Source organism: Carassius gibelio, chromosome B19 (assembly GCF_023724105.1).
Source record: "Carassius gibelio isolate Cgi1373 ecotype wild population from Czech Republic chromosome B19, carGib1.2-hapl.c, whole genome shotgun sequence".
Taxonomy (NCBI): Eukaryota; Metazoa; Chordata; class Actinopteri; order Cypriniformes; family Cyprinidae; genus Carassius; species Carassius gibelio.
This window is the reverse complement of record NC_068414.1, coordinates 25097361-25117131: the sequence shown is the minus strand read 5'-3', so window position 1 is coordinate 25117131 and position 19771 is coordinate 25097361. Positions and strand designations below refer to the sequence as shown.

General features: G+C 35.9%; 1 protein-coding gene across 2 annotated transcripts in view; it reads right to left on the bottom strand.

Moving 5' to 3' along the window:
* Positions 1 to 462: 462 nt before the first annotated feature.
* Positions 463 to 19771, bottom strand: part of LOC127978542 (exostosin-1c-like) — a 69454-nt gene continuing 50145 nt past the window's right edge. For both annotated transcript variants that reach the window (XM_052583268.1, XM_052583267.1), the window contains exons 3-12: positions 8354 to 8447; positions 6148 to 6255; positions 4666 to 4785; positions 4264 to 4396; positions 3058 to 3176; positions 2726 to 2821; positions 2518 to 2604; positions 1582 to 1742; positions 1288 to 1459; positions 463 to 979 (exon numbers count right to left, since the gene is read on the bottom strand). In XM_052583268.1, the coding sequence (XP_052439228.1) occupies positions 794 to 979; positions 1288 to 1459; positions 1582 to 1742; positions 2518 to 2604; positions 2726 to 2821; positions 3058 to 3176; positions 4264 to 4396; positions 4666 to 4785; positions 6148 to 6255; positions 8354 to 8447 (1276 nt within the window). In that variant the 3' untranslated portion in view covers positions 463 to 793. The remainder of the gene's footprint in view (positions 980 to 1287; positions 1460 to 1581; positions 1743 to 2517; positions 2605 to 2725; positions 2822 to 3057; positions 3177 to 4263; positions 4397 to 4665; positions 4786 to 6147; positions 6256 to 8353; positions 8448 to 19771) is intronic.

Genomic DNA, 19771 nt, shown 5'->3' with positions numbered 1-19771 from the left:
GCCATGAATAAAAATACTACGATTTTGTAAGTTGCCAGTCAGCATTTACATTAACGCACATTAATTTTCGCAAACTTTTAAGTGCACTAAGCTCCATTTCATTTTCAAATCAATGTTGATTCAGTAACTGCTCTTTGAGATTTGTCTGTGATTTAATCCGGGGAATCCTGATTTCAAGAATGATTTGGAACAATTCATTACAATAGGCTCTTTCATTACTTTGCTTGGGCATCTGTAATTATACAACTTTTCCATATGTTTTCATATAAATTGTATCGGATCTAATTCAACTCTAAATTGTCAAAAAACAAAACAAAAACTTTTTATCTAACGTCTTGCTATTAAAGAGTAAAATGATTTTATGATTTATTAACATGCCACTTTTTGGGTAATAATTTTAGGCACAGTTGCTGGGAACAGCAAAATAAAACCATAATTTCACAAATACAGCCACACACACCATTTGCATGTTGGAATTATTTTATTGGTCATGTAATTCCCACTTGATGTAATCAGTCAGTTGCTTTGTGACTCGTGTGTGTTAGTCCATTGCACCATTAGACTCCCTTAATGCTACAAACTCCTCCAGTCAAACAGCAGCTGGAATGATTGACAGATCTGTGATGTTTTCTCATCCATGAAGCTGTCAGCCATAAATTGAGAACTGGACATTAGAGGCAAAAACCTGTCTCTTGTCCACCACAAGCTAGCAGCCCTAGCGGAGGGATAGAGTTAAGTCTCTGCATCAGCATAAGTATCAGTTTGTGATCCATCCCCACTCGTTCATCTTGGCTCAGACACGCTCCAGGTCTTTGTACCTCTTGCGCAGGATGGACACGTGGTCCTTGAAGAGTACGGGGTCCAGGCGAAACTGAGAGTGCACTAGAGGCATGTAACCAAACCAGCTTGCAATGGTGTTGACGCACTCCTGCCTCTGGGTAAAGTGCTCAGGGTTCACCCATGGGGCCATCTTAGTACCCTTAGAATGGACAGGAAATAAGACGTCAAAAATATATCACACTGATTGCTAGGACACACTTTTCATTACCAGTTTTCAGCTTGGCACAGCAATACATCTCATTTCCAAAATGAACTAAAACTCTCAAATGAAGTCATTCTTCCATAACACTAACAAGTGCTAGTGCTCACTTTATCACTCATAAAACAATGACCTTTTAGGTGAGCTATTTCTTTAAGATTTAAAGGTATGTAAATCACATTCTGCAAAGGGTGTGTACACTTCTGAGCAGAATTGTTAAGTACAAAGTGTTGGCTCTCTGGCCTCACCTGCTGGGTGGGCATCTCTTTGTACTGCTTCCTCTGCGCTACTTTAATCGGTGGCAGGTGTGTCACAGAGGAGACCAGGAAGTTCATCAGGATATCCTCACAGTTAGAGGTGCGATCCACTAGCGCACGCAGAGAGGAGGGCAGGTAGTGAGAGAACAGGTGATGGTAGTACCTGTGGGACGCAAAGACATCAACACATAATCGAGAGCACTGTCTCTGCTGGTCATGTTAGAGAGCTTGATGAAGCGTGAGAGACATCAACACTGTCAGAGTATGTCAGCTGCAGCCAATCACCTGTGATAAAATGCCGCTCCGGTGAGGACGATGGAGTACTCGTTGGTCCATTTAGAGGTGTAGCCCCAGGCTTTCTTTACAGGGTCCCAGAAATGGCTTCTGGGAGGGTAGCCAACAATCCTCTCGGGGAAACTCCGCCACACATGGAAAGCAAAATTGATCTAGAAGGGTCGGATTACAGAGGAAAAACAGGAATTAGCTTCGTCATGTGTCAGAACAATGCAATCTGATTTGTTTAGACTCTTTTTCTACTCTTCGAAAACTCACATAAAAATGTGAAATTGTATTTAATATATTACAAATATATGTGTGTGTGTCTGTGTGTATGTATATATACATATATGTATGTATGTGTGTGTGTGTGTGTGTGTGTGTGTGTGTGTGTGTGTGTGTATATATATATATATATATATATATATATATATATATATATATATATATATATATATATATATATACAGCTGAAAAATATAAATAGATATAAACAAACTTCAAAAACATGAGAATTATAGATTTAATAAAATGCATATTTGATCAAACAAAATGATACAAATGTTTAATTTAAATTTAATTTAAATTGATGTACTAAAATACATAAATGTAAAATAAAAATTAATAGAAACTATATAAACATTGAAAATAAAAAAATTCTAAATATTATAATAAAATTATTATAGCATCTCAAATATACTAAAACAACACTGCGCCATAGCAACCATCTAGAACCCTCCGCAATCATTGTGGCTAGATCTGTTTTTACAGTTACGGTGAATTTTTATTAAACTAAATTAATAAATAATAATAAAATGTATACTATAGATTTAAATATATATATATATATAAATAAAATAATGATCACAGTTTTAATAAATCAAAGTTTAACTTAAAATAAATTAAAGTGAAATAAAACCATGCAGGATGAAGAGGGAACTCTACCTCGCTGGTCAACAGCACTGTGTCTTCATCTAGGCTCAAAACTGCCTCCGTCTCAACAGCTGCATTGGGCAGGAAACGGCTGCTCGTCTGCAAGCACAGAAGGTGGCAGAGAAAAGAGCTGCGTGAGACACGAGGTGGAGAGAAAGAGCGCAAGATCTCTCCACTGCTCACAGACATGACTTGACTGTTCTCTCACTCGAATACTCACTTTCCTTCTGCCATCTGTGATGAGAAGGGGCACTGGCATAGGCGGCCATTTACTCCGGTGAGGGGGTGGCTTCTCACTGTTCCACAGGATGATGATCTGACAAGAAACCCAAACAAGAACACACACTATCACAGCATGCACACCAAACTGGCTGAAGTGTCTTCTTATAGGCTTTTGTTTGTGTCCAACTATATTAACACTGAACTGCTGTGGATCTGCACTGATATCACCGAATAAAAGGTCATTCTTTAGTGGTGCAGTAACTGCTACCTTAAGTTTGTAAAAATCCATTTTGCTCTAGATTTTTATAAACACTGACTGTAGTAGTGTACCTGTGAGCAGTATTTTGATTTGGAGACGACCTGAAGAAGCTTCATGATTGGCTGAGACTGCGAGACCAGAGGTGAGGTGGCATGAATTACAGCAGTGAACTCCTGACCTGGACTGATTCCTACATCAACAGAGGAAAAAGAGTGAGCGTCCTTTGCCATTAAGACACTATCCATACTATATACTTAGTATAGTGTCAATGGCACAGTGTTTGAAATGGCAAACTATTACTGTGTTATTTTAATATTTATATGCGATAATCAGAACACACACTTATATTATTCCCCAATTTTTTTGGGGGATGTGATTACTTGCGACTAATCGTTTGACTTCACTAGATTATAGTATTTATTTATATTTTGAATTAACTTCACATTCACATGTTCAGTTTTCATTTTAATTTAAGTTGTAGTATTTTTTTTTAAGTTTGTGTTTTTTATTCATTTTAATTTTTAGCATTTCCTTTTTTTCTTTTTTCTTTTTGTTTTAGTAATTAGAAAAATTTTGTAAATAAATTTGTAAGATTTTAGTCTAATATCTATATTTTATTTTAATAGTTTTGATTCTGGTTAATAACAAACACTGCTACCAAACTAGTAATACTTGTGTTTCTTCTTTTTTTTTTGTGGTATGCATACTGTTGCATACAATCAAATCATTACATTTTTTACATTTGTCAAAATATGCAGTATACAACCATACCATACTGTGTGAAATACAAACCCGATTCCAAAAAAGTTGGGACACTGTACAAATTGTAAGTAAAAAAGGAATGGAATAATTTACAAATCTCATAAACTTATATTTTATTCACAATTGAATATTGTATATAAAACATGCAATATACAATAATGATAAGAATACAAATTTGTTTTTGTTTATAATTTGCATTATGTTATTATTCATTATTTGCTTGCTTGTTATTCCATTCGGATTTGTTCTCAGGTAATACACACACTCTTACTAATAAAGGTTCCAAAAGGTGATTTGCAGTGATGTCAAAGAACCATTTCGGGATCCTCAAAGAACCTTTTCTTATTAGTGTAAAGAACATTTAAATAATCTGATGATTTCCCTCCCATCATGAAGAACGTTTTGTGCAATGGAAAGATTGGAGTTTCATAGATGCCAATAATAAACTTTACGCATTCCATTCCAAATAAATATGCATACTCCAAAATATTTGACAAGATTTGACACAGGCTTACCAAGGTTTAAATAATAGAAGGGGTAGTGTGCCAAGTGCGTTGAGTACTCGGGCAGAACCAGCAGCCCTCCAGGTAAGGCATTCCACATGAATTTATTTCTGGAGATGTGTGAGTACACTCTGTCCTTTATGATCTGACAGACATCAAGACGGCAGTATTAAATACAACAATCACATCAAATCACAACAGCAGATTTAATCCCTATTGGTTTTAAAAATGGCCAGCAGAGGGCAGACCAAAGCCATACCTTTGTTCAAAATTGACAGTTCATTTGCCAATTAACCTAAGGGCAGGGGACTAAGTATGTGCTAATGATGTATGGCTGGTTTAATTTCCCCTGACAGACCTTCCTCTCTGTCAGATCTGCCTCTGTGTACACATCTAAGCTGACCCATCTCTCACCTCCAGTGTGGTGAGTACAATCTTATCCACGGAGGAGAAGTAGGCCTCCCAGAGCATCTGTGTACGCTGTCTGAGAGCCAGCACCCTGTCATTGCCCACAGCCCGCACCGTGGATGGTACCTTGAGGGAACAAAAAAATTTTTTTTTTATAAAACTTGCACATTTCATTGGTGCCATCTTTAATCTCTCAATGAGTGGTTATGAACGAATTAATGAAACTCATTTGTCCTTGTTTCACTCCATCTCGAATCAAGTTTTTTTTTGTCTCGAGCAAGACTGTACTCCAAGACATTCACTTTACATTATTTGACTGATTTTTACGTAGAAAGGGCGACAGCACACCACATTAAAATAAATCATCATTCATATTTTTCATAACCCTGGCCCAAAATTCAAAAACTAAACTAAAATTAAGTCATCTCTGAGAGAAAGGGCCCCCTGGTGTTTCGGGGGCATTAAGGAAGGATAAACTTTGCATACAGGTAAAGTTATACAATGGTTCCAAACTCTAATCAATATCTCATCATCTTTTTAGGAACGTACTGTATTTATTTACAGACAGTTGGTCATTATCATGAAAAAAAAACTGATGGTATGCTCTAGTGGATGGTGTTTTTAGCCTCAAGTAATAAAATACTTTATAAATACACAATTACTTAAGTGCAACTGAATTAGCAAACATCTTATTTCACATAGGGCTATGATCACCTTGTCATGATTGGAATATATATTTTGTTACATACTTATTCATCAATCTTGGTTAATGTTAATTTTGTACATTTACTAATACATTTCAAGTTTTACATTTATTAAAAAAATATTAATTAATGTTACCTACTATTCAAAAAATTGGGGTTGGTGAGATTAAATTTTTTTTTCTTTGTTTTGTTTTTGAAAGATGTCTCACCTTGGCTGCATTTATCTGATAAAAATACAGTTAAAAGAGATATTTTCAGAAATATTACTATGGTTTAACTTATAACTTACATATATTTATATCTTTAAAGTGTGATTTAAGTCTTCAGTTTCACATGATCTTCTTTCAGAAGTCATTCAGATATGCTTGTTTTGGTGCTCAAGAAACATTTAAAAAAAATTATCATTATCAATGATGAACACAATTATGCCGCTTCATATTGTTTTGAAAAAATGTGTTACTTTTTCCCAGGATTCTTTGACTTCAAAGAAACAGCTTATAAATAAACACAGACCAAAATGAACAAATGCTCTAAAATGTTCATTGTTAGTTCATGACACCTTATACATGAACTAATGTAAACAAAATGCACCTTAATTAAATGTTATATTAAACTACATAATGGTGACAGTCACATCTTCCCTTAAACATTCATATGAAATCTTCACGATAAAAAAGTGCACGTGCATATTATTTTCAACATGTTTTAATTAGCAGTTTCTTCCATCCTCATGTTCCCTTCTCAGAAAAGTGACATCCGAGTTCTTCACACGAAGGTCTGTTACCTGTAGCAACAGTCTCTCGTCGCCCTCGATGACTGCCTGGTTCCACTGGATGACATCAGAGAAAGGTAACTCCCAGCCATTACTGAGTAACACCGGGATACAAGCGGCCTGTGAGGGATACGACCACAGGAGACAGACAGTGGCTTAGACTTTGATTAGCATCAGCATAATCAATTAATCTAATGAAAAACAACAACACACAAGAAAACAGACCAAGTTCACTCCAAATGCACTGAAAAATAGACATAGTCCATCTGATTTTCCCTTTAGGCAAGGTTATGAGATATATAGCGTGTGATGAAAAGGCTGTTGGTTGTTTAAGAAGTCTCAGAGGGGCCTGTGCATGACTCACTGCTCTCATCCAGCCTTTTTTATCAGACACACCGCCAGACAGATGTGTTAATTACCCAATAGGAGGGTGAGGTAGAAGAGAAACAGGGGTCCATGATTTATTGAAGTGGAGTTGCTCGCCTTTCCTCTTGTTTACTATTCCATCTTGATCTTGCTCTACTTTTCCTCCCAGATTCCTTGTTGGCCTTTTTTCTTCTTCTTTTCGTCGTTCAGCTCGTATTCTGCTCTACAGTGAGATTTTTAATTAAATCACAAGAGAGTGCAATCCTAAGAACGGGCCAAGATCAAACACAAGCCCTCTAGCTGTGTGCAGCCATGCTTTCATCCTAAACAGCATTAGAGGACACAGGGGCAGACAGCAGCAAATTGCTTCAGGTGACTGATTGCCACCTTGGCCTCCTAAGCCCACAGAGATCCAGGAGCTGGCCTTTGTTTCATGCTCTGGGACGATAGCTCTAGGGCCGCCCGACTAGCACAGATCCCTCTTGGCACTGATCCATACCGTGGTTGCTTGCACAGCCATTTTCCTAAAAGGAGTGTGTCGAGGAATCAACACCAGAGAGAGGTTGTGAGAGTAGAGAGAAAAAAAAGCAGGATCTGGATGATGGGGTCAGAGGATGTTCTAGAACAGCAGTTCTCGTGCTGTGACGTGGATTTTTGCAGTACTAATTTCCAGTATTAAGATTTTGTATTTACATTTCTGTAGATGTGATCCATATACATTTGTCTATTGTTAATTGGATGAGCCACGTTTGAAGCTGCTGTAAAATTCAGACATGTAACCACATATTTTATTTTATTAGTATTCTATTTTTAATTGCCATGTTACAGCCTGCAGATAGGATTATAAAATATAGCCTATTATTTTGTGTTTAATCTGATCAATATTTATAATAATGTAACTAATTGAACACACCCATGACAGTATTTTTAAAATTTGAAATTTACACAATACTACGGCGAGAATAAAAACTACGCCTTCTTTCTTTGTGTGAACATTTGGGTGGCATTATGCAAATCTTCCCACACAGTGACGTAGACATGTGGGGGCGTGTTTAAATGAGTTGTTTTAGGGGGCGTGGACAAGGCTTAATTTTAAATAGAATATCTCTTTGGGTATGAAACTTTAGACTTTGCAACTTTAGGGATTTTATCTATTCACAAACAGCTTGTAACACTCCAAAGAGAAAAGAGAACTTGAAATCACATCATATGATATATTTAATCAAAAGATGGCATTATGTCACTCACACAGTCTGTAGGCTTGTGCCCAGAGATGTCAGTGTACAAAAAATTTCAAAGGAACACGAGGAAACCATCTTTGATTTGAAAATGTTTCGTGCCAGCCACCTCTAAAATCCCAGTTTAGGTGCTTCTTGGCCTGAAATGTTTGAGAACCTCTGTTGTAGAGCTTTCAGCAGTGCTAGTAATTGCCAGTTCTTTCTGTGGCTTTGGCTGCCCCCAAAGAAAAGAGATCTATGGAACTCAGACAGGGGCTTATATAGAAAAGCACCGAGGGAGAAAAAGACAGAGGAGTAGAGCGAGGGAGTGCCGAGGAATCAGTGTGAGGGCCGAGCTGACTGCCAAACCCACCGTTCTGTGGATTTATCCATTCAACGCGGCTCGGCAGAGTCGAAGCAAGGGCACCCTCCGTGAGCTTCCGGCCCTTTCACACACACCACCAGGACGCCAAGAATATATGCGCCTGGGAAGTTTTTCCACTCGATGGCTAATGTGCTGTTTATCTGGGAGACTCCGAGACCTGACTGTTTTCATAATCTACCAAACCTTTCTTGCATTTCTAAAAGGCTTGTTGAAGCATTCTTGGCTGTATTCAGTTTTCAAAAAGTTTTACCTGCAAAGACTCCAGGAAACGGAACGACCCCAAGCGCCGACCGCGGGGAACCAGACAGAAGGTGGAGTTGTGGAGCAGCTCCTGATAGTCAAATCTAGGAAGGAAAATAGAAACAAATTAAATTAGGTTAAAATATGGCAAATGCGCAGTCATGGCCTAGTGCTCAGGATCTGCAACAGAATCCAGATTTTATGTGAACCGATCCAAAACAGTAACAAAAGTAGGGATACACTAATATTCAAACGTTTGGGGTCGGTGAGAATTTTTTACGTTTTAGAAAAGAGTCTTTTAATGCTCGCCAAGGCTGCATTTATTTGATCAAATACACAGTATAACAGTAATGAAATGCTGAAATACTATTTCAATTTAAGATAGCTTTTCTATTGTGATGTATTTTAAACTGTAGTTTGGTGCTCAAGATTTTATGTTATGTTTAAAACAGGTGTGCTGCTTACTTTTGTGTAACGTGATGCATTGTTTCAGGATGGTTTGATAAATATAGTTCAAAAGAACAGCATTTATTAACAAACCAAGTCTTTATTGTTACTTTCGATCAATTTAAAGCATCCATGATGATAAAAAAATATTCATTTCTTAAAAATAAAAAAAACTGACTCTAATATATAATAAAGGAGGTTACTGAACATGCTCTAACATGTTGATCTGAGGCGATCATTTAAGTGAGATGAGTTCCTCCATCATTTCCTGTTTCTTTTCTCTCTGTGCTATCAACAAAGTGTCAAAGGAGCCAAAAGTAAAATGAAAAAACACCAACATTAAGGAAACCCATTACCCAGTGCATAGAACAACTGTTCAAAGGCTGTTTAAAGAGAGGCTCTTTGAGAGCCACACTGGCACTACTTAAAATGCAGCCATGCTAGAAGGGTGTTTTGATCCAAGCAAGCCATCGTTTTTTTCCTCAAGCTGTTGTCCCTGGCAACCATTTATGGTTTCTAAGAATACGCTGAATCCAGAAGCTTTGTGTGATTGCCACCGCTGGATGATAAGTGAGGGTGAAGGTGGGAAAAAACTGCGATTGACCCACAGTGTGTTAATGAGAATGGATATTGGGTATTGTATAACAGATCTGAATCCCACATAGATGTTCTGTCAGCACAGCAAGTGCCGAGCTGCCATCTGCCCTGAACAGAAAAACATTTTATCGATGCAGCCTGACATATTCAATACTAATTGTCTGCTGAAATTCACAGGGAAAGTAAAAAACAAAAACAAAAAAAAGTATAATGTAAACTGTTTCTCAAGGGCCTTGCAAAGTAACTTTGGACATCGTTGTCCGTTTTGTTGTTGTTAACTACAAATAAATCTAAAACTACTAAAATCTAAAACTCACTAGAATAAAAAAAAAAAAAAGTAGACAAAAACATAACAAAATTGCTTAAAATAGAATGAAATTAAAAATACCTAAAAATGAAAACTAATTCAAAATACTATATAGGATATAAATAATACTAAAATAACAAACACTGTGACAGGAAATTCCATGCAGGAGTAGCATTTCTAAAACTTGTGGTTGGTTCTTGAGAAGCTGTTCATATCAATCTCCAGCTTTGTATATTCTACTTGTCAACATCTCTGCCATGTCAATGATCTTCTCATTGACACATAAAAATGTTTTGCTTCTGGTCTAAGTGTTAGAACTGTGTGTGTGCTTCTTACTGGATATCATTTGAGCCTCGGTTTTACTGTAAGACCCTTCATTTTGCTTGGCTCCAGGTTATCCATGTGTGGGTAGAACCGTTAAAACGCTGAAAGAACCCAATGTTCTCCATCAGCTCAGCAGAACAGGTCCATGCCATCTGGCCCTGAGTGAAACCTCCAGCGGGAGTGTAAACACACTTGTATGAAAGCATCTCTATCTGCATTTAGCAGGAGGTGTGTTTATTTACCGGAGAGCCAGTGGAGTAAACACTGCTACCATACATCTTTCTGTCTTGGCACCCCTCTTAAAGCACTCCGAAAATTAAGGGCCAATCTCTCTGACCTGCCTTTCAATTTCAGCTATTTTTTTCAACATGCATCATCTTTGAGCATCCAAACAGAGTGCATTTTCACAAATAAATAAAAACGGCATAGAGAGCTTGTATTAAAATCCTGAATAGTAACCCAGTTTTTTTCTGCACATTGTTCTGGACTGTTTCTTTTTATTTTGTGATAATGACTGATTGATCAACCGTACATAACGGTTAATTCACAGCACCAAAAAAAAAAAAAAAAAAAAAAAAAAAAAAAAAAATATATATATATATATATATATTAATGGACTTTAAATATTAATTTGAGTTTAATTGATGCTATTATGTATGAAAGAAAAAAGCACAGAGTGAAACGAGAGACATGAAACATCTGCAAGGCAAATGATACATTATTATTATTATTATTATTATTATTATTATCATCATCATTAAATGTTATTTCTTATAGTCATTTTGTAGTTAAGAAAACGCTTTCAAAGAATTGCTAATATAATAATACTAATAATACGGAAATGTATTAAACTATGTAATAATAAAATAATTCTTAAATATAAATAATAATATGGAAATGTAATATAATAAAAAAGTATTATTAACAACAATAAAAATAACAACAACATTTAATAAGTATACTAATCTATAAAAATGACTTTTTTATTTTATTTTCAATTTCAATAATAAAAGTGCAGTGCTCTCAGCTCCCTTTAATACATTTTACCATACTTTCATTCCTATTTACAGTAATTTGTATTTAATATTTGTATTAATGTAAGCACTACATGTTTATTAAATGTTATTAAAGTGTGTGTATATATATATATATATATATATATATATATATATATATATATATACATACACAAATTAAATATATAAAACAAATATATGTAGCCTAGATACACACACACAAACATATATATATATATATATAAATTACTAGTGCATAAATATATATATATTTTTAAAGTTCCATTTTAGGTCAATCTGAACTGAACACTGACCATCATAAACTAGCCTGTAATGTGCACTAATGTGCGCAGATGTTTTTAGCAGAGAATGTTCTGATACAGCGAGTTTAATGGCTGGATGTTTACCCTGCAATCATCAGACCTCTTTATTCACTCGGCCGCTGTAAGAGGCTGGATTGTTAGGTGACGCTCTAATCTGCTCTCCTGTTTACTACCTGTTAAGAGAACCGCTGTATATTAGCTAATACATCAGTCATCTCTGAGTGTCTGTGATGAAGAAAGACGAGGCAGGGCTGGTTTGTATGCACAGTGTGTTTATAATGATGCACATGTTTGTGTGCGGTAGCTTTGGCCTGCTGTCGTCCCCCACTGTGTGTGTTCTTCCTCTGTCTGCACTAGTGTATTTTAATGAAGCCATTTACTCACCAATAGTGGAACAAATAAATCATTTAACAGTGTTTTGTCTCAAAGAGCTAATAAATGAGATTATTGTGCATTTACCGGCACATGCGTGGAACAAGGCCAGTTCTGCTGGGATATATGTGTGTGTATGTCTCTCTAAATTGCTCATGAGATAATTAAATTACATCATATATATCTCAATTCTGTACCATTGTCATGTTGGTAATGTGTGTGTATGCTAAAGATTTTAATGCACTGTCTAGTCACAGTTGTAGACTAAATTTCAGTCTGCTCCTCAAACAGAGCTATCCTGTGACTTTAGAAGCCTTGAATATAGTACTTGAGTCATACAGACTACTTTTAACATTTTTTGGTTCTCTTTAGAGCCCCCCCCCCCCATTCATAATATGGAAAAGAGCAGCCAGGACAGAAGAAAAAATATCTTACAGGTTTATAATGTTGTTGACTACATGATAAAAACAATTAAAGGGTTAGAACAGAAACATAGTGAGACATAATTAAAATAGTCAGTGATGCAAGCATAATTCTATGAAACTATGCAAATAATTTTTGTGTGCAAGAAAAACTAAAATATTGACTTTATTCAACAATTTCTTCTCTTCTGTGTCACTGTCATTAACGAAAGGCCAGAAAGCTTCATTTGTGTTTTGTAGTTTGGAACTACTTAATTAGGAACGACAGAGGTTGAGTAATTAATGATGTAATTCAATTTTTGGGTGAACTATCTCTTTAAGTATTAAGTAAAAATGAAGTAAACTATCAATCAAAACTTGAATAAAATAGGAAAAAAAACAAAATGAGAAAAATTTCACTCATAAAGACAGAGACAATGAAATCTATGTTTTTGAACAACTCAGTTGAGTGAATGATTCATTACCTCAAAAAAAGTATTCCTAATTTCATAGCTTCATTAAGCAGTCAGCACATACACACATTTACACAATGTGGAACACACTCGTTTAATGGTCACGATGTATACCTACTCAGTATGTGATGCAGCTATAAAAATGGTCACTTGTTTTGTTTGGAACAAATCGACTAAATGAATGATTCAATGACTCGCTATTAAGGACAGTCAAGTTTTCCTTCCTCAATGAATCAGCATTATTGTTTCAATCTGTTCACTGAACAATTCAAATGGCTTACTCATAAAGATGGTCATTTGTCGCCACCTACTGGTGTAACAGTGTAACCTCCAGAAAGATTCGCTAAAAACGAAACCAACCCCAGCAACTGTCTTATTATCACTATCAAACAACAACAACAACAAAAACAAACAAAGAAATATCCAGCGGGGTGTCTGAGTCTGCTGTGTGTGTTTGGATTCCCCCTGCTAAGTAAACTCAGGGCCATGCTCTCTTGGTTAAGAATAGATAGCTGCAGGTGTGTGTCTGCTGTTATTTCTATTCATATATGGCAGACCAGACACTGTGTGTGTGTGTGTGTGTGTGTGTGTGTCCATGCACAGGCATATGCTCAAGAAAGCACTTGCAGACATGCTTCTGATATGTACCTTCTCCAGGGGGAAAAGTGTGTGAAATATTTAAGATGGAATATGGAGGAAATCCCTCTGTCTCTCTTTCTCCTTTGGCTTCACACCTCTGTTTCGCTCTTTACTTGTTTCCCGTTTCAGGTTGCGACTTCCTGTCAGGTTAGCTATAGAGCCAGTAACTGTCTCTCTCTTTCTGTTATTGAGAGGAGCACTGAAGGGGGCAGCTGTTGTGCTGTCTGTGTATCAGAGCTGCTAAACATTCCCCGGCTGTTCAGCTGTCATCAACGGCTGTGGACTGGAGGCCTCTGTATCTGTGTGTGTGTGTGTGTGTGTGTGTGAATGAGTGTGGGTGAAAGAGAGGCTGTTTGTGCTGAAAGTGGTGAGTGTGAAAGATAGTATTCATACTGCTGAATGCTGATGATTTGAACTTGTATCTGTGCACTGTATACCCATATAGTATGCATTTATTAGGAATGGCAGAGTTAATGTATGAGATGGTTAAATTGAATGTGTACAAGTGTATACAATTTAAATTTGAAAGAAAAAACATTCAGTGCAATATGCAGAGGCAACTATAAGTACGTCATTTGTTGAGGTCAGTAAGATTTGTTTGGAGAGAAATTAATACTTTTACTCTGCAAGGATGCAATAAATTGATCAAAAGTGACAGTAAATGACTTTTTTACTCTTTTTCTGTATTTTTAATAAAATAAATATGATTTATTTATTAAATGTTAATATCATATATAACATAATTATATATACATATAGTTTAGAAGATTTATATTTTACATAACTGCTATTTTTAGCATAATATTTACCAAATAATCCCGAAAAAAACATATATTACAATATCCACATAAATATAAAGCAGCACAACAATTTTTTCTATACTACTACTACTAATAATAAAACATGTTTTTTGAGCACCAAGTACATTTATTTTAAAATAGAAAGCAATTATTTTATATTGTAATATTTTATAATATAACTGTATTTTTGATCAAATAAATGTCATTTGTTTGTTAAATGTTAATATTATATATAACATAACCATAGTTTGTGCATAAAGAAGCACAGTCTCTTCTTATAAAGTCAAATTTTTTATGTCATAAAGTCACATTAGAATTAAAAATTCTAAAAGAAAGAAGAAAAAGCTTCCAATAGCTTGATATCTATAAGTCTTTTACTGCAAATTCATCTGTCACTTGGCAGAACTGAGTCAAATCAGACAAACTGTAACATGGACAGGTTGTGTCACATCCCTGTTATTCTCAAATAGCAATAGCATTTTGTAAGGTAAAAGAAAATATGACCATATATGAAAAATGGTGGTTAGTTAATTTATTAGGTCACCACTTGTCCAATATAAAATATGGGTCCTGAAGCAAAACCAGTTGATGTAAAGGACAGCCTCAAACACCTTGCCTCAGGCTCTGTTTCTGTGCTGCAGATACTGAGGCTTGTAAAGCGTTGATGCAGAGACTAGACAGACTGAAGCTGTCTCTCTCTCTCTCTCTCTCTCTTTCTCTCACACACACACACACAGATTGGGTATGTCCTGTCGTCTTTGACAGAGAGCCACCAGTGGACCACTGATCTTCATCTCTCATCCGTTGCAGAGGGACAAAGGTCATGTGTAAATCACTCTCTCACTTCCTCTGTCTTCCTCTCTCTCTCTCTCTCTCTCTCAAACACATACACAGACAAACCCTCTGTCCTTCTCTTGCTGTCTGCAGGATTAGATATTTAATCTGGTTTGTACTGGCCATGCGTATGTATCGGCATACAATACAGCTCAGGGCAAAACCATTCAATTTAAATATTCAGTTGGACAGAGAGAGAGGGAGAGAGAGAGAGAGAGAGAGAGAGAGAGAGAGAGAGAGAGAAAGATGGTTGAGGGACATTTTAGATCTCTATTCAAATTCACACTTATCTACATGTAATAAACATCAACAAGATATTATTCTGACAAGAGCTGTATTTTTTATCATGTAACATGAAATTAAGATCAGTAAAATCACTGTGGAATTATTTCCAGGCTGCATTATACGACTGTAAGCTAATGCGTTGTTACACGACAGAAAGTAATAACGTCACATACCCAGAATAGAAATGTATAGGGAACAAGAGTGTGACTCCAAAGTCTATTTCCAGCCCTGGAGTCAGACAATCTGTTACTATCAGCTCCTAATGGATTGTGACCTATTGTGAACCAAATGTTACTCATTTTACGTCATCTCACTGAGAGAGAGAGTTAGGAGCACAGTGACTGTCACAGTATGAGTGATAGGCCTTCTGTCTCTTTCTCTAACCAACCTCTATTGCTATTGCTTCTTTTTATTCAGTTGGTAATAGAATTTTTACTTTTCTTTACAACATAAACAACTTAAAAAGGGGTGTGCTGATCTCGTCTGGTTTAAGTTGGTTGAGATGGTATTTAGCTGACCTCTGCAATAAACTTTTCTGCAAAAAAAAAAAAAGTACTTTAAAATACTTCTAATCAGACTACAGTTACTTTTTTGTTGATAACATGATTACAAATTATTCAAACAATAGCAATAAATGATTTGTATTATTATTATTATTATTATTATTATTAATTCAATTAAATTCAATAAATTTGATGTATGTTTAATGCACTTCATGTCGATAATAACAACAAAAGGAATATAATTTCTTTCTCTGTTTAATTATTTCAACAAGGTACAAGATTATGTTATTAATATAATCAATATTATAAATATAATATATATATATATATATATATATATATATATATATATATATATATATATATATATATATATATATATTAGTGCTGTCAATCGATTAAAAAAAATTAACTAATTAATCGCACAATTTTTTAAAATTAATCGCGATTAATCGCGATTAATCGCAATTAAAAGACTGAAACTTTTTGGATATGTAAATGTAAAATGTAAATAATTAATGTAAACTCAAGACAAAGAAACTATTTAAATTCAAAATATGATTGTTTATTGGAATTTTTGTTTAACTTGTAACACAGATTTTCTCATGTAAACAACATACCTGCAATAAACCATCAATATCCTCCAAATTAACTGTTGGCTTGAAAGCCATATTTATTACAGAAATAAAAGCACAGGCATGTAAGTACCATTTGAATTTCAAAACAATCAATGCCAATAAAAAACAAAAATGATTTCTGTTATGTTGAATTCTAAGTGGACTGCAAAAAAATTCCAAAGTATAGTCATTGCCAGTGCTTTAAGTGGGCTGGTATGCACTCAGTACTGCCACTTCCAAATATAGCTCTTGAGCGTACTGCCACCTCTCCGTGCGCCCAGAACGTGCTTGTAGCGTACCGGTACGCTCATCTGGACATCTGTTTTAATAGAGGTTTTAATCTTTTACCTGCACTGCCGATTTTCAGAGCGCCCTTCACAATGCAAGCTTCCTAATTCATCCCACCCAGAGCAGAAACTACATTACCCATTCACCCTTAAGTTATACAAGTGAATAGCGCATGTGTCGCTTTCCCACTGTTAAGTGTCAACAACTCAACGTGGCCGGAGAAGGTGTGTGAAACTCGTTGTGAGTTATACTAAAGCAAAATCTTGAGTATTTATTGTCTGATAAACATTAAAAACTGTCTGCGGAGGTTGAGTCGTCCTGCAGCCCCCGCTGGCTGGTCATTGGCTGCAGCATCTTTTTTCTAAGTTCTAAAAAAATCCCGTAGACGGCAAGGCAAAAATTTAGATATTCATTTATCTAATTAATCTATAGCCTATGCACAAAGACAATATGATCTTTTTGTCCCCTTTTTGTTTTAAAGCTTGATGAAGAGAGAGAGCGCACGTTGCTGCAGCTGAGGAGGACAGTGATGCACGCGCACAGGAGTGATTGACAGTTCGCGGCACTGTGTACAAAAAATACTCCGCTACACAATTATTTCCTTATATTCGTTTAAGCTTATTAACGTTAGCGTTACAGAAAGGTCTGATTTACGCACTGTTACAGTCATTGTTTTTTTTTTTTTTTTTAAACAATGACATTTGAGTTCATGATTTTAATGTTGCTGTTTCTTGTGGCAGATTGAAGAGTAATCCGGCAGAGTTTTATACTGAAACTTTCCGTCTAAAAGTCCTTCCTTGGTCTTATCCATATTTCTTTGCACGTTGAACACACATAGGCCACAACTGGAAATAAAAAAAAACTGCAACCGCGTTAATTGCGTTATTTTTTTTTAACGCGTTAAATATTTCAAATTAATCGAATGCGTTAACGCGCTAATTTTGACAGCACTAATATATATATATAATACTTGTTTCTGATTGGTCATTTGCATCAGTCAGTGGTCAAATATTTCAAAATATTAACTGTTGCCCATAGCAACACAGTATAAACCTATATAGCTGTGCTAATTTTCTGTTTTCTATCCACAATAATAAAATAATCACAAAACCATTATCACAAAATAAATCCCTTCACGCTGATACAAGACCATGAAATATAAAAAAATTAGCCTGGAACGCCACTGGTAACTGTTCACATAAACAGTGAAATAACAGATTAAAATGCAAGACGATGATGCACATTAACTAAGAAACATTTGGCGTTTGTATTGCTACGGTGCAACATTGCATATCAAGTGATTTCGATTTCTTTAGGCTCAGCCCCATATGGCCACAATCCTAGAATCACCCCTGAGTGAAATAAAAGCTTAAATGATCCTCTTGCAGAAAAAGAGATGGGTAAATGGATGAAAGCAAGAAGGAGGAGAGCATGTGGGAGAGAAAAACAGAGGACCAGTCCAAACCTCATCTTATTATAGCAGAAACGGGATGCCATCTGTGACACACACAAACATACACACATTCATTCTCTCTCTCTCTGTTGTGGTTCTTCAATTCCTACGCCTTCCAGAGCCCGTTCTTCTCTAAGTTTGTGCCGCGGTAAACCCTGGATGTTGCGGTTTGCGTGTGCGGTTATGTGCCCGGGCTGATGTTTTAATCTGATCTGAGGTTCTTCCTTTTTTTGCTACACAACAGTATGATAAGCCGCTCTCTTTTTCATTGTGTCACTTTCAGTCACACACTCCAGAAAACTTTGGCTGGCGTCCCAGAGCCCTCTGTGAACACACACCTTTCACCCTGCCTGCTTTATGAGTCACGCAGCAATGCAGTGACACTGAGAGCAGTCACATTAGCTCCGGCCGCTGACATCTTCATCTGTTATCAGCCTTCAGCACACATTTACACCAAAAATGTTTACCGTGTATGTGTGTTTTAATGGGATCATATAATGGAAAACTGGAATATTTTGCTATGCTGAAAGAAAAGAGTGCAATAATAACACATGGACACAGGCTATTGTTCACGACGCAAAGCTCCCTCTGTTCACACATCTATTTATTAACTTTAAGCTTCAGAACTGGTTTGGTGTCAAAACTGGGAAACACTACTTGAGAAATAGTGATGTTATGGCATGTCATAACATGTTTCTTTTTGTGTTGTAAAATGCTGTAACGCCATTATCTGTGCCTTTTTTCAATGTAGGGTGATCATTCCCTCTTATTTTTTTTTACCAGCCATGTTCTGGCTGGGATTTCTAAATTGCTTAAAATGTTTGGGTTTTGGCTTTCTTTAACTATTGACATGCACAGAACTGACTAATCGTGGTTTGCAAGAAGGTGGGATCTACATTGAACGGTCAATGCAATGCAAATACACGTAGATATAATGTATGAGGACTGTAAAGAGCACGAAGGTCACAATTTCGGAATCCCAGCCAGGACATGTCCGGGAAAACGAGGACGCATGGTTACCTTATTAAATGACAACCGTTCATAATTAGCCATGTATGTTGATAAATTCATTAAGATAACTGGGAATGCTAACATCTTAATATAAATGGATTTCAGTGCAAATTATAAAAAAGAATACACTATAAAAAAAGATTAAAATATTATGTTTGCAGAAGTGTGCTGCAGTAATTTAAAAAAAAATATTTTTGTAGGTTTTGGAAGTTAGCATCACCCTGGTTCCCATATAACATAACATTTTTTTTTTCCGTCGACATTTAGATTATTGCAAAAAAAAAAAAAAGCTCTAAAAGAAGATTTAAGATTCTTACATGTTTTGTTCATCAAGATAATCTTAACAAATAAACACAATATTTATGAAATGTAAAGCCTAAATGCAGTCACCAGAAGTAAAAAGCTACAGTTAGCTTATAAACAAATTACACCATGGTTGCATGACTTCAACATCACTACCTCTTTGCTTCTGACAAATCTTTTAATCTTTGTTTAAAGTGTACATGTTTTAGTTTGAATAGTTTCCAAGGTGCGAGTATAAACACAACAAGGCTGTGAAAGTGAACAAGTGAACAAGTGAGTCGATGTTCTTCCTGTTTTTTTCATGATGACGTTGAATGCCCAACAACCACACCACCCACAACCTCTGTAGCAGCCAAGATTTGAAAAGCTAGGTTTTTCTGATTTTTTCATGCTGCAGAATGAAACGTGAAAATACTTGGGGAGATTTTTTTTTTT